This window comes from Dromiciops gliroides, chromosome 2 (genome assembly GCF_019393635.1).
Source record: "Dromiciops gliroides isolate mDroGli1 chromosome 2, mDroGli1.pri, whole genome shotgun sequence".
NCBI classification, from domain to species: domain Eukaryota; kingdom Metazoa; phylum Chordata; class Mammalia; order Microbiotheria; family Microbiotheriidae; genus Dromiciops; species Dromiciops gliroides.
The window spans coordinates 520,511,606-520,527,821 of NC_057862.1; the positions used below are offsets into that span (position 1 = coordinate 520,511,606).

Genomic DNA, 16,216 nt, shown 5'->3' on the forward strand with positions numbered 1-16,216 from the left:
ATCAGTTCATGTAAGTCCTTCCAGGTTTCTCTGAAATCTGCCTGCTCATTGTTTCTTTTTTTCTTGGTTTTTTTTTTTTTTTTTTTTTGGTGAGGCAATTGGGGTTAAGTGACTTGCCCAGGGTCACACAAGCTATTAAGTGTAAAGTGTCTGAGGCCGTATTTGAACTCAGGTCCTCCTGAATCCAGGGCCGGTGCTCTATCCACTGTGCCACCTAGCTGCCCCCTGCTCATTGTTTCTTACAACACAATAGTATTCCATTACATTCATATACCACAACTTGTTAAGCCATTCCCCAATTGATGGGCATCCCCTCATTTTCCAGTTCCTTGCCACCACAAAAAGCAGCTAGAAATATTTTTGTACATATGGAAGACCCACCATTTTTAGCACCAAGTATTCCATTGGTCTTATGTGGCTACAAGTCATGGAGCACTATAGACTGAAGAAATAAAATTGGGTGTCACTCAGAGCTTCATAGAGAGTAGCCATTGTTGTTGTTTCAAAGATGACTAATGATATCATGGGGTGATGTCTTGACTTGTGCATGAATTGAATAGAAGTGAGGCAGAGTTGCACAAAGTCATCAGTCTCACTCTTTCTTCCAGAATCACTGAAGTCCAGTAGCAAGACAAAAGTCAGGACAATTGGGGATGGCCTGGGATGCTGTGTGTAACCTTGGCATCTTCAGTGTCTGACCAAGCTCTAAGTGCTCTACATGGGCAGGTATGAATGGGTTGCGGTAAATGAATGCATGAATGAGAAAGCATTTATTAAGCACTTACTATGTTCCAATTGTTGTTGTTTGGTCGATTTAGTAGTGCCCGACTCTTCATGACCCCATTTGTGGTTTTCTTGGTAAAGATACTGGAGTGGTTTGCCATTTCATACTCTAGCTCATTTTATAGATGAGGAAACTGAAGCAAACAGGGTTAAGTGACTTGCCTAGGGTCCCACAGCCAGAAAGTGTCTGAGGCCAAATTGGAAGTCAGGAAGATGAGTCTTCCTGACTCCAGGCCCAGCACCCTATCCACTATACCACCTATCTGCCCCACAACTATGATATAACAAGGGAAAATTCTGACCACAAGTGAGGCACTGTATTTGAAGTAAAATGACATGCATCCAAATGCTATCTCTACTTATTTTAGCTTAAGCAACCTAGGATAAGTTACTTCCTTCTGTTCCTCAGTTTCTTCATCTATGAACTGAGAAGGCAAGACTAGACAGACATTTAAGCTTCCTTCTAGTTTCAAATTCTGTGGTTCCAGGATAATTGAAGACAATGTGGTGCATTGGATAGAGCCCTAAATTGGGCATTGGAAGACATGGGTTTAAGTCCTAGCTTGGAAATACTTGGATCATAAGCTAACAGGAGATATAGAGATCACCTCAGAGGTATTAGTTTGCCCAAGGTCACAGAATTATGAACTGAATGTGACCTTGGGCAAGTCACTTCCCCAATAGGGATGGGAAAAGTCTCTATTTCCTAACCTATGAAATATAGGACATTGAATTCGATGGTCTCCCCAATCCCTTGGGGCTTGCATTCTATAGACACAGGAAGAAACTTTTTAGGACTTTCTATGATCTCCCTACCCAATGAACAAAATAAAACAAAAAGATTAGGAGAAACCAGGGGTGTACACTGATTTCTCTTAGAAAATGGAGCACTGATAAGCCTTTAATATTTACAGAGTGATGAAGTGAGAGTGACTAATTCCTCTCAGCCATATCATGGCCTGCTCTGGGATCCTAAGCCCAAGATAAAGATATTTGCTGTGGTGTGTCAAAGAGATATCTCTGTTAGGAACTCCCTATATCTCCAAGCCAATAAAAAGGGCAGAAGCCAATATAGTTGAGCCTCCTTCAGTCTCAGAAGCAGCCAAGATGAAGACTCAGGTGAGTATTAACGCTGCTTTGAGCATTCCTACAAAATGAATTACAGGGTTGAAAGGGAACTCAGAGGGGATTTCATCCAACCATAGTATTGGGGAGCACAATGGCAGGTTTTAGGTTACATACTTGGATGACTCTGACAGGAGCATTTGGGATTTGAGCTTTACAGTGTATTGAATTCTGTGACATAATAATGTTAGATGTCCAAATGAAATGCAGGAACAATACAGTTGTTTACAAGTACTTGAAAGAGGAATGTATGTGGACGAGGTAGAAGATTTTTTCATATCTGGCTCCAGGAAGCAGAACCAAGAGCAAAAAGGAAAATTTAGTCTTGATATAAAAAAAACCACCTTTTAACAATTAAGCTGTCTAAAAGCGGTAGGGGTAGAGTGGAGGAAAGGAGTTCCTGCTAGGGGAACAAGTTCCCAATCTTTGAAGTCTTCAGGCTGGATGACCATTTGCCTGGCATATTATGGTGGGGATTCATTTCATGTATGAGTTGAGCCGAGTAGTGACTGAGGTCTCTTACAGCTTTCAAAGTCTATCTGTGACCTTTCTATAGTATTTGGTCATATTTGGAAATGCTACCTTTTTTTTTTTTTTGGTGGGGCAATGGGGGTTAAGTGACTTGCCTAGGGTCACACAGCTAGTAAGTGTCAAGTGTCTGAGGCCGGATTTGAACTCAGGTATTCCTGAATCCAGGGCTGGTGCTTTATCCACTGTGCCATCTAGCTGCCCCTGGAAATGCTACCATAAAAGACCGATTAGAAGGGGATATTTGAGGGGGCAGCTAGGTGGCACAGTGGATAAAGCATCAAGCCTGAATTCAAGAGAACCTGAGTTCAAATCCAACCTCAGACACTTGACACTTACTAGCTGTGTGACCCTGTGCAAGTCACTTAACCCTCATTGCACCACAAAAAAAAGAAAAGAAAAGAAAGAAGGGGATATTTGGGAAAGCATTTGAGATGGTTTTTGAAAAAATTATTTTCTTATACATCACCATTTCTTTTTTGTGATTTTTTGGGAGAAGGAAGGGTTTAGAAATCTCAGTGAAATAGATGATCCAAAGGAGAAATATGAAGGAAAGTCTCAGATGCTATAATAGAGCTGGCCCTCAAAAACTTGTAAAACAGGAAGTTTGTTTTTAATATCCTCTGATAGTCCACCCCTGCCTTTTCCTCCCTCTTGAATACTATTTACACACAGAGGTACCCATAGTATTTCTCCTTTCCTCTACATTGCTTTTATGGACCAGTTATTTATTAAAAGATGGGCTAGTTACATGGCAACAGCAAGGGGCGATGGGTGGATAACCCTAGGCCCCACTGGTACCCTCATAATATCAGAAGAATGTGAGAAGGGCCTTCTCACTTACTTCCTGTAGCAAACTTTAGGGAGGTCATGAAAAAAAATTGTCCTAGATAGGTAGGCATGTACTAGATCTGAAATCTCGAAAATTAGAGGGAACATCCAAATTGATGAGACAAGAGATCTATCCAAGAAATCAAGATTCCCAAGACCACTGCTACCACTCTTTCCCCACCACATGTCAGTGTGTCTGCCATCATAAATTCAGTTTGGTTTTCAGGAAAATAAAAGAGAATTTTTCCCCTACCACTTGGAGATTTGGTGTATGGAGGGGAGGTGGAGATCACTTACATTGTGTGAGATAGTTACTAGGCAGGCCATTTTATTAGCATATAATGATGTCATAACACAGCTTCTCATTACATGGACTTGTATATTTCATAGGTTAAACCATGTCTCTTGAAAAATCACTCCTTTTTGTGGTGGGGTGATAGAGGTTCAGTTTGAACTTCTGAATGCAGATGTATGATCATAGATTTAGAACTTAGAGTAAACCCAATCAATCAGTAAGGTGGTGAAATGCATAGAATCTTGGGCTCAGGGCCAGGAAGGCCCGAGTTCAAATGCTGCCTCAGACACTTACTAGTTATGTGACTCCAGGCAAGTCATTTAACCCCTCTTGGCCTCAGTTATTTATCTATAAACTGGGAATAATAATAAACTCTAACTCAAGAGAGTTGTTTTGAGGATCAAATGAGATAACATTTGTACAGTGCTTTACAAATCTTAATTGGCACATAAATTCTACCTGTTAGTATTATTATTATTCAGATTTCCTCATTTTATAGGTAAGAAAACCAAGGTTCAGAGAGGTGAAATTACTTCCCCAAGGTCATGCAGGCAGAAACAGCAGAGCTGGAATCTGAACCCACCCACCTCCTCTGACCCCAAAGCCATGTTGTTGTTATTTTTCCATTGTACCTAGCTAAAAGGTCTTCCATGCATGAAACTCCCCACTCCTCTATGTAAATAGAAATTATTCTTCTGCCACTTAGTCTTAGAAAGTTGTCTGAAGTCACTGAAAGGTTCTATTTGAGAATGAGACCTTAAACTCAGGTCCTTTCAACTCTAGGGCTAGCTACTATATCATATTACCTCTTGCCATGGAAAGACTGAAGATAAAATGATTTTTAAAAAATTAAGTGAATTCAGATAATGGAGTAAAAAATGGAAAAACCGAGGAAGTTGCAGCATATCCCCATAACGTTTGTTTGTTTGTTTGTTTGTTTTTGCTGGGCAATGAGGGTTAAGTCACTTGCCCAGGGTCACACAGCTAGTAAGTGTCAAGTGTCTGAGCCCAGATTTGAATTTAGGTCCTCCTGAATCCAGGGGCCAGTGCTTTATCCACTGTGCCACCTAGCTGCCCCATATATCCCCATAACTTTTGAAATGCACACCAAGAAGAGGAATCTGTCCATGATGGATTTGTCAAAGACAGACTCATGGGCTACATGGAAACATAGGTCTGGCTCGATGTGCTTATTCTTACATTCTGATGATTACAATTAAGAAGCTGATTCAACAGAGTTACAAGGAAGTAAGTTCTCTCTTCCTCCCTCTGACTTACTCTTTGATAAAATCAAAGTAGAAAGCTCAAATGGGAAATGTGTCCAAAGGAAGATGCATCACTCTCAGGAAGGTTGAGAATAAATGGATAAATGAAGCATTTATGAAGGAAGCAAAGCACTGAGCTAAAAGCTGGGGATACAGATATAAAACTTAGACTGGCCCTTTCTTATGATGTTTCCACTCTAATCAGGGAGATTAACACACCTGGAAGGTGTTGTCTGCCTGCAAGGTCCCATGATCCTTAGGGAACAGGATAAGAGCAAATCTCAATGTTCCTTCTTTAACATTTCCACTGATAAAGTTATAACCCTTTGGCAGTGCCAAAGCCTTCTCTTGACAAGAACTTCCTTTTCTGGGTCTTCAAAAGTTGCCAGGCTGAATCTCCACAGGAGTGGCTCTCCAGGACAATGGCCTCAGACAATGGGCTAGAAGCATCACTATTCCAAAGGCTCTTGGGTTGGAGGTCCTGGGCTGTCTCCATTTGGGTCTGAGGGAAAGTGTGGTCAAGTCACTGGTGGTTTGACTCACCTGGCACATGCCACCTCTTGCGTGTCCCTCAGAAAAAGGAGCCTAGGTCCTTAGGACATCTATTTGAGCAAAATGGCATTTTTAGGGTCTTTGTTTCTGAGGACTCCACACCTTGGCACAGAATTGATGGATTTTTTGAAAGTGCCTGTGACTTCTGCCTAGAATAAGTGTGATTCATTTGTTTTTCAGGTATTCCTTCTGTCTGTGCTTGCAATCTTCTGCAGTCGAGCTCTTGGAAATGAGGTGAGTAAGCTGGCCAGTCTTAATGCCAATACACTTCGATTCAATTCAATCAACAAGCACATTTCATACTAACTATGCATCAGGCACTAAAGTAGGTACTGAAGATACAAAGACAAAAATTAAACAATTCTTGCAAAGAGGGAGAAACAACATATATGAAAAGACCCAACATAAATACAAATTCATTAGGAGAATAGGAGTAATAACTGTGGAATTAGGAATAGTTCTTATAGGAGGTGGTACTTGAGGTGTTACTGGAAGGAGCTAGGGATTCCAATAGGTGGAGTTGAAACCCACCTACATATTAACCTCTTCCAAATTTAGCTGGACTGGTCAGTCAATAAGTACTTATTAAGTGTTTGTTATACACCAGGCACTGTGCTATGCGCTGGGGATACAATGAAAATAAATGTGGTCCCTGCCCACAAGAGGCTTACAGTCTAATGGGAGAAATAATGTTTAAGTAACTATGCACATACAAGACAAATGCAGAGTAGATGGAAGGTAATCTTGAGTGGAAGAGCAGCTAGATGGCACAGTAGATAGAGTACTGGGCTTGGAGTCAAGAAGATTCATCTCTCTGAGTTCAAATATGGCACTCATACAGATACTTTTAAGCTGTGTGACCCTGGTCAAGTCACCTGTTTGCCTTAGTTTCCTCAATTGTAAAATGAGCTGGAGAAGGAAATGGTAAACCACTCTAGTATCTTTGCCAAGAAAACCCCAGATGGAGATCATGTAAAGTTGGATGCCACTGAACAACAACAATAACAATCTCAGGTGGAAGAAACTGGCAAGGGCGCAGAGGGGGCAGGAGATAGGGAAACAGAGGCTAGGAAAAACCTCTGACAGAAGGTGGGATTTGAATTTTATTGGGTCTTGAAGGAAGCTCGGGAAGCCAGAAGGGAATCTCCACATCTTCTAATGCAGATGTATTGTTCGTCACCATGCTGATACCTGAAGGCTATCCAGCTTGGAGCTGGACCTGCCAAGAGTTTATGCTCTGATGGAATAAAAAGGTCAGCTCCGTTACACAATGAAAATCGAAAGATTTCAGTGCAGGAAAACAGTCTATAAACAAGAGTTACTGCTACTAGTATTCCTTTACTTCTACTTCAAAGGTCTTCTAGCATTGAGATCAGTGTTCCTTGACTTCTTAAGTCCTAACCTTTGCCAGAGATAACTGTTTAAATTTATCCGGATCCCAGGTCATTAGCTGCTGGGAAATTTTCTCATCTCAAAATTTAGTAGCCTCTTAATAGTGAAAGTTTTACTTTCCCCTAGGAATAAGACCCACTAGATTCATGAGAAAGAGGAATCCAGGTTGGATTATGCTTCAAAGTCTTTCCAAGCAGAGTTCTGTCCTTTGTGAAACAATTACATGCTCATTTTGACCAGCATTATCAAGTCCTATATCTAAGATACTGTGCTTGGCACTGGCTACATACAAGAGTGGAAAATAACAGTGGTATTGATAGCACATAGTAGTGAATGTATACAGTCTTAGCCTTCCCAGGGCAAGACCCTGGGTTTGATCCTGCCTGGAATATTTTGTAGTTGGGTGAGTGTGAGCAACTCATTTAACTTCAATATATCTGAGGCAATTCACTAGGATTTATGTGTGAAGTCATAGCCCCATCACCCATTCTCAGTATCGATGGAGGAAGTTTTTAGGCTAGAGGCAAGTCCCAAAATAGAATGCGTATCTGGATCCTTGGAATATTGGCATATTGACAAACCACGAAGAGATATTAGAACCGTCTCACTTATTGGCCAACGCAAGTCTGTCAATAGTATCTCAGTACTTTAGAATGATTAAGTATCATCTATTTGGAATACTGAAATGTACACCTCTCTAGATTCAGAGAACCTGGTCACCCTAACCCTCTTATACTTAATACCTGAAAAATGAAGGCTTGCATGCTGTAGATGACCTCTGATCTAAATCAATGGCCCCTTTCATCCTATTAGGGCTCTTCAAGGTCATCTAGTCTTGCTATTCTTGTTTGGTCATTTCTCTTCATGACCCCATTTGGGTTGCTCTTGGCAAAGATACTGGAGCAGTTTGCCATTTCCTTCTCCAGCTTATTTTACAGATGAGAAAACTGAGGCAAACAGGGGTAATAATGATATGGATATAGATATATACATACATACACACACATATACATATGCACACATATATGTGTATACATATATATGTATATATAAGGGGCTGTTAGGTGGCACAGTAGATAGAGTGCCAGTCCTGGAGTCAGGAATACTCTTCTTTCTGAATTCAAATCTGGTCTCAGACAATTAGTAGCTGTATGCCCAGGGTCACAGACCAGATTTGAATTCAGAAAGAAGAGTATTCCTGACTCCAGGCCTGGCACTCTATCTACCGCGCCACTTAGCACCCCCTTATGTATACATATATATGTCTATATGTATGTATGTGTGCATTTGTATATATGTATGTATGTATATATCTCTCTATATATATCATATGTATCTATATCTGGATATGGATATGGCTAGAGATAGAGAGAGAGATGATAGAGATAGAGAGATACAAATTAGAAAATAACCAGGAAGTGATTGCAATTGCCTTCTTCTCCTACTTTTAAATTGGCCTGGTCTGACTATGAGATAGTTCTCAGGAGTTTATTCCTTGCTCATTGCAGATTGATGTTTTGGTTTATCATTGTTTTTTTTTTCCATTCCCTTCCCTACGTCCTTCAAATGTTTATAATATGTAGATGGTGTGTGTGATTTTTTGTATTCCAAATCCAGGTTTTCAACTACTTGATTCCTTCCAAAAATGGGGGCCTTGTCCAGGAAACGGTGCAAATCGAAAATGAACAAAACATTGCCATCATCAACGTCAATGAAGGAAAATGCTCTTCCACCACCATTTTTGACTACAAACATGTAAGTCAGGCACCAGGACCTAGTCCCTGCGCTGCAGATCACCAGCCTGTTCATCCCCAGTCACAGCCCCCTCCCAAGAAATGGAAGAAAGGTGTCCCCTTTTAAAAACAATCTGTGTTTCCTACTTAACTTTTGAAATATAAAAAAATTGCCCATTCTTAGGAATATCTTTCAGTTAACAAGCATTTATTTTGTGTTTACTGTGTCCCTAGCACTATGTTAAGAACTGGGAATACAAATTCAAGCAAAAGAAGACAGTTTCTTCTCTCAAGGAGTTTATGAGAGAGACAGAGAGAGAGACAGAGAGAGGCAGAAACAGAGACAGAGACAGAGAGGCAGAGAGAGACAGAGAGAGAGGAAGGGACAGAGAGAGAATAAGCATTTATATAAAGCCAAACATGTGCCAGACACCATACTAAGCACCTTCACAAATATTATGTCATTTGATCCTCACAACAACCTTATGAGGTAGGTGTTATTATTATCTCCATTTTACAGATGAGGAAACTGAGGCAAACAGATTAAGTAACTTGCCTAGGGTCACACAGCTATTAAGTGTCTGAGACTAGATTTGAACTCAGGTCTTTTTGACTCCAGGGCTATTTATTGCTCTATCCACTGCACCAAAAAAGAAGCTGAAAAACTTTGGAGTGGGGGAGTTTGCCTGGCACAGGAAGCATGATGAAGTCTAGAGGTACAGCCTGGTGAGAAAGGAAGAGATGTCTGGACTAGGCTCTCTCCTTTAATGAAGGCTCTGAGAGAAGCCCTCCACACTGTAGTCAGAAAGAGGGGCATCTGGGAGCAAAGGCTTTCTTTGCTAGGGATGTTTTGATTGTTTTAGACAGAGATTGTTAAGAGCCAAGGTATTCCCCAGTAATGGGTTCAATAGCAGAAAGTATCACAGAATATTGAGCTGAAAGAGACTTTGAGGACTCCTTGTTTTTCAGGTGAGGAAACTGAGAATCAAATAGAAGAAGTGACTTACACAGTAACGAGGTTGTGATTAAAATCCTTTTCCTCTAACTAACTCCAGTGAATTTAGTTTGCACACCATTGGCTACCCATTTCAGCTGATCATTTAGAAAAAAGTAAATGATAACTTCAATGTAAATAAATCTTGGTTGCCTACATAATACCAACTATAATAATAGACAAGTGCCTGCTTGCCCAAATGTGAATAGCTTAGCAAGCAGTTGAGCCAAGATTTGAACTCACATTTCTGATTCCAAATTCAGTGTTCTTTTCACCATGCCATGGTACCTCACAAGCAGGACTGTAACTTGTAATTTTTGCACCCATAGCAAGCGGCTTCAAATTCACTTGGGCAAGAAACACAAAACACAGTCTCAACCCAGTTGGGGGGATGGTGGCATTGGAAACTCTGAGAAACCTGCAAGGTGGCTCTTGAGAAGGCCACCATGCAAGGAAGCAGACATATGGAAACTTCCTTTTTTAATTAGCCATTCTTGCTAACCAGGTGCTAAACTCAGACATTTCTCCACTGCTGAAAGACAGTAGATATAGTCAGTGCTTTTTTAAACTTTGGCACCCAGGGTCAAAGCCTCAATCTCCCCACCCTAGTTACATTTGTATCCACAGATCAACTTTCTCTGAATCTAGAAAAAAGAATGCTTGCTAACTGGTAATAACTCAGCTCTTGTCTACTCCTAGGGTTATGTTGCTTTCAGGCTACTTTCTCGGAGAGCCTGCTTTATCTTGAAGATGAACCAGGAAAGTATTCCTGCACTGGACGATTTCAAACGATATGCCTATGAGAGACAGGTGATTATTATTCTTTTCATCCAATTATAAAAGCTGTCATCTATATAGTGCTTGAAGCATTTTGTGTACACTGCCTCCTTTGATCCCGACTACAATCTATACAAGAGTTATTATTCCCATCTCACAAATGAGCAAACTGATCCTCAGAGGAAGGTTTAGTCATACTCCCATAGTCACCCAGTGAGCAAGTGTGGGAGGGAGCATTCAAACCCAGTGCTCTCCTTATGCTGGGTCCAAGGCTGTCTTCATGGTGCTATGCTGCCTCTAGAAGTCTTGCATATCACTGGTTCTATGGTTGGTGCCCTGGGCCAGAAATATTCATGGTAATTAGAAAGAATTTATAGCTAGAAAAAACAGCAATAAAAACAAACATTTACTAAATACCTCTTGTGGTCAGAGCACTGTTACAGGAAAGAGGAAGGATTTAGATAAGATCTGGTATTTTCCCTTATGGAACCATGGACCAGTGAGGATAAGACACAAATGTAGCAAATATAAATAAATATAGTAAATATAATGTACAATATCATATTATTAATGTATTAAAGATATTTTTGGGTGGGACAATGAGGGTTAAGTGACTTGCCCAGGGTCACACAGCTAGTAAACGTTAAGTGTCTGAGGCTGGATTTGAACTCAGATCCTCCCTGAATCCAGAGCCAGTGCTTTATCCACTGAGCCACCTAGCTACCCCCTAAAGATATATTTTTAAAATGTTCTTTGGACTCAAAAGGGGGAAGACTCATTATGTTTATATGATATAGTAAAAAGTGGAGCATACTAAGTGCAATCCTCACATTCCTTCAGCTCTGCTTCACTGGGACTTTTCAAATTCCTTTCCCAATATCTCCCACATTTCATAATAGGCAGGTGGCATAGTGGATAAAGCACTAGGCTTGAAATTAGGAAGACCCGAGTTCAAATGTGGCCTCAGATACTTACTAACTATGTGACCCTGGGCAAGTCACTTAACCCTTATTTGTCTTCATTCTTCCCCTGTAAAATGGGGGCACACCGGAAAAGGAAATGGCAAACCATCCCAAGTCCATGGGTTTTTGAAGAGTTGGACACAACTGAACAACAACAACACTTAGATAATGCTTATGATGTGCCACATTCTGTGCTAAGTGCTTTATAATTATTATCTCATTTGATCCTCACAACAACCCTGGAAGGTAGAATATTATCCCCATTTTACAATTGAGGAAACCGAGGCAAATAGTAGTTAAGTAACTTACCCTGAATCACACAGTTCTTAAGTGCCTGCGTCAGATTTGAACGCAGGTCTTCCTGACTCCAGGCCCATCACTCTATCTACAATGCCACTTAGTTGTACTTTCTCTTCCTTCAAAGTCCTCTCTCTCAGCCTTGCTGTATAAGATTCAAAGGTCATTAGTGCAAAAAAAAAAAGGCTTCAGACTAGAAATAACTTAGTACAACATTCTCATTTTATAGATGAGCAAATTGAGACCCAGAGAGGGGAAGGGACTTGACAAGCTCCACCCAGCTAGGTAGTAGCACAGCCTCTGCGACTTGAACCCAGGCCTTCAGATTGCTAACATATTGCCTGGCTCATAGTATGTGCTTTACAAATACTTGCTGATTGACTGATTAATTCCAGGATAGCATACTTTCCCAGTGAAATAGGCTGCCTCCCGATGTCTTAATCACTAAAACTCTTCCACATTAGCTTGATGCCAGTTGACTTCTCTGAGTCAGGCAAGAACTAAAAATTAGAGTGAAGCCTCGAATGCTGGGCAACTCACTCCCATGTTGTAGATGTCCTGGAAGGATGGTGAAGTCCTCTCTCTTAGTGGCTGACTTTATCCTCAGCTCTAGGCCGAATGACAAACCATAGCATGATAGAAACAATTGTTATTAAAGAAAGAACAGTTGGACGTGAGGAATCAACTCTTACCACTTACCTGGGACCTCTTCTGCAAAATCATAATAATAATGCTTTACTTGTCAGAAGGCTGGATCCATACACTATTTGTTTTTGTTTTTGTTTGTTTTGGGGTTTTTTTGTGGGGAAATGAGGGTTAAGTGACTTGCCCAGGGTCACACAGCTAGTAAGTGTCAAATGTCTGAGGCTGGATTTGAACTCAGATCCTCCCTGAATCCAGGGCTGGTGCTTTACCCACAGGGCCACCTAGCTTCCCCCTCCATACTCTATTTTAAGGTTCCTTATGAGAATAGAAAATAGTTTAAGAAACAGAGCAATGGAATAGAAGAAAAAACTTTGAGCTTCAAGTATCAGACCATAGTCATCAACTAATGTTTACATCCCTACTATGTTCCAGGAACTGTGTTAAATGCTGAGAGGTCATAACTTCTGGGATTCTCATATTTCCTCATCTATAAAACTGGGATGATAATTCCTGCTCATCCTACCTTATAGTGTTGGCATTAAAGATGTTTTCTTGACCAAAAAGCATTATAGGCTTTAGAGCTATCATAACATTCTTATATATTACTGATACATTAATAGTCATGATTGTAGTATTTCTGTCATAAATATAGGCACACAAGATAGTGTTGACATTTCATTTTTGTCTCTTCTTTGATTTTTATCTAGGAAATGCAAAGCATGTTTTCTTCCAAATACACTTGGGTGAAGTACAACCCCATACAGTACCTGTTCACTGATATTGATTGGTTCCTGTTCGGTTCACCCATAGAGAAGCTTTGCAAACATGTTCCCCTGTACAAGGGTGAAATGGTTGAAAAGAAAGGTGAGTATATTCTGGGAAACCTTTGGACTGTTCTTGGAATCTCCTATTTTCTTCCACATATGAACATCTTGGCTTAGATGGAAGTGGGAAGAAAGATCAAACAACATTTCTTTAAAGGACAGGACCAAGTGTTGTCTGGGAGAAGATAGAACAGTGGCCCAAAGGTTTGTAGAAAGACTTTGATGGTTGTTTTTCTACAAATAAAGTGCTTGTTCTGTTTGCATATATACAGCAAGTCATTATAGTATTTGTGGGTATTTTTGTCAAAATGACAAAGCAGAGTTGAAGGACAAGAAAACAAAGGTAACAAATTGGTAGATGCATCAAAACATTTTCTTCCAGTAGCAGGAAGAAGACAGAGAGAGAAGAAAGGAGAATTAATAAGGAACTAGCCAAGAGGAAGGTGAAAGTTAACCTCTCAGAAAGAGTGATGAAGGCCCCTTCACAACCAAAGTCCTCTAGAAACTTGCCACAGGGAGTAAGTAGTAGAGCCAGGATTGTAATCCAGATCCTTTGACTCCAAATTCAAGGCTCTGTTCACTGTACCATGCTATGCAAAAATTAATTAAAGCACAGTCCTAACTCATAGGTATCACTAAGACTTGATGGGATAGGGCCCATGATTGGAACATACAAAGAATATTTTATTCAAAAAGAAAAAGATAAGTAAAGAATGCAGGGCAAGAGTGGGGAAAGAAAGAGTAACATTGGATATTGGAATTTACTCACATTAGAAAATCCAGGAACAAAAATGGGGAACCATTATAGAGGGTGTTTAAGAACAGATTCAGAAACAGATTATTGGTATAGGAATAGACCACCTGGAGAGAAGGAGGAAATAGATGAGAAGTTTAGGAAACAAGTTATAAGCTACATGTGGATGTTTATGATACAGTAGTGATGGGGTATTTCAATTATCTAGATATTGGCTCTAACTCTCATTCTGCCTAAAGTAGAACAATTAAGTTTTTGAATTGCTTTAATAAAAATTTCATTCTTTAAGAAGTGGAGGAAGGAACAAAAAGAGCTATTATTCTGAGCCTCCAGCCTCAGTCCTTCTGCTCCTACATTCCCCTTTCTTTGGCCCCCAGGGCAGCTGGACTGGTTCTTCTTGATAGGGATAAGAAAGGAAGTAATGTATAGCCCTCTCAAAGACCTGAGGGAGAGAAGAGCTTGGAAAGAGTAAGAATGGAAGAATGGGGATGGGGCCCAATGAATTTCACTCAGCTTTGAATCATATTGAATGGGTTTTGGGGGACAAAACAAGTTTAGATAAGACAGTCTCTACCCTTGGGGAACTTACAGTTTAGGAGGAAGATATAAACCAACACACGGTAAGTACATTATAGAGATATAAACCAAGTGCTACATAAGGTCTGAGGTAATTACCAACTATGGGGATAAGGGAGGGCTTCATGAAGGAGGTATGTTTTGAATTGTGCTTTAAAGGATGGGTAAGAATAGAAACAGGAAGAGAGAAGGTGAGGCATTTCAGGTAGAGGAATCAGTCTAAGAGAAGGCACAAGTTGTGGAAGCATGATGATTGTAGGGAGAACAAAGCATAATCCAGTTTGGTTGGAGAATGGTGTAGGTGGAGCCTTCTCATCTACGTCTTCCCATAAGTCGTCCATAGAGGAGCTCTCCAATGTAGTTGGACTTGGAGGCCTCATTCTGGTTCTCTTAATACACGTGGAAAACCAGGGTAGCACTTGGATGGTCCCTCTGCTGTCCTTCAATCCCAGCTCTCTACTTCCCGACAGTTGTACATGCCCCTAAGTTATCTTTTATGCTCCTTCTTGTGGACAAGTCATCACAAAGCAAATTGTTTTAAAGAGGTTTTGTCTTTAATGAACTCACTAGTGTCCACAAGTAAATTATAATGTGTTTGAAATTCCAAAAGTACATTCAAGGTTGACATGCCTGGCATTTCATAGCACTGACTTCAGGAACAGTCAATATTTTCCAGAATTGCCACAGTCATCCCATTGTATCTTAATTAAACCAAAAAAATGATTATTTTTCACAACAAAATTTTGATTGGTTAATTTGTTAATTGTTCATTTTGGGGAAATGTTCAGTCCTCAGTCAAAACACTGGGGTGGCAGCAGAGTAATGGAATCAGCAGTAGACTGAGAATCACAAGACCTAGATTCTGCTACTTATTAGTACATCTCTTGTTAAGTCACTTAACTTCTCTGCCCTCATTATTCCCACCTAGAAATTAAGTGTATAAATGTCTTGAGGAAATGAACTTTATAAACTGCAAAAAAGGTTCTAAAAATGGGAGTGATGACAAAAGGCTTTTGTTTCTGTGATTCAATTTAGTACTCATTTTTTTCTTTTTCTTTCTTCTCTTAGTTGGTGCTAAGGGTTGTGCCAAGGTTGGACTCCTGGGCATTCTTAATGTTGGTATCTGTGCAGACCTACACCTTTGAGCATCATCCGATTGGAGCTATCATTGAGAGGGGGTTTCCATGGATTTCACTGTGCAGTTAAATAGTGACATCACAATGATCCCATTTACCCTCTGATGTTGACTGAATAGAGCAGCATGTGCTTCAGGAATAAAACATATACTTTATTTACAAATGTTTGAAAGTTTTTTTTTCTTCAGTCTAAACAGTGAAGAGAAAGGCAGGGTCTCTTCACATGTACTTGGCCAGAGATGACTACAACCTTTGTATTAGAGGTTTCCTTCTGAGATGAAAGGCCTGGGTATAATTAGATGGAATTTTCACTTCTCTGGCTTGTTGTTCCAACCTAGGTAACTTGGGAATTATTGTACCTTACATTGCCTGGGTTGAATGACCAACTAACTTTGCAAGTGGGCAGCTGGGTGGTACGGTGGATAGGACACCAGGGCTGAAGACCTGCGCTCAAATCCAGCCTCAGATACTTACTAGCTGTGTGGCCATAGGCAAACCATTTAACCTTGTTTGCCTCAATTTCCTCATCTGTAAAATGAGTTGGAGAAATGGCAAAGCCATTCCAGTATCTTTGCAAAGAAAGTCCTACGTGGTGTCTTGAAGAGTTGGACACAACTAAAAATGTCAAAACAACAAAAACCTTGCAAGCACATGTTCTCAAAACTCAAAGCATGAAGTTTATTTAAAATCTGAGAACCACAGAATGTGAAAGTTGGAAGAACCCTTAGACTCCCTCCAACCAGTTCT

General features: G+C 40.3%; 1 protein-coding gene across 1 annotated transcript; it reads left to right on the forward strand.

The window, feature by feature from the left end:
* The first annotated feature begins 1,890 nt into the window (after positions 1-1,890).
* Positions 1,891-15,478, forward strand: GKN2 (gastrokine 2). The gene is made up of 6 exons (XM_043981041.1): positions 1,891-1,902; positions 5,560-5,613; positions 8,389-8,526; positions 10,198-10,308; positions 12,887-13,043; positions 15,402-15,478. The coding sequence occupies exons 1-6, from the start codon at positions 1,891-1,893 to the stop codon at positions 15,476-15,478; spliced, it is 549 nt and encodes a 182-aa protein (XP_043836976.1).
* Positions 15,479-16,216: the final 738 nt, after the last annotated feature.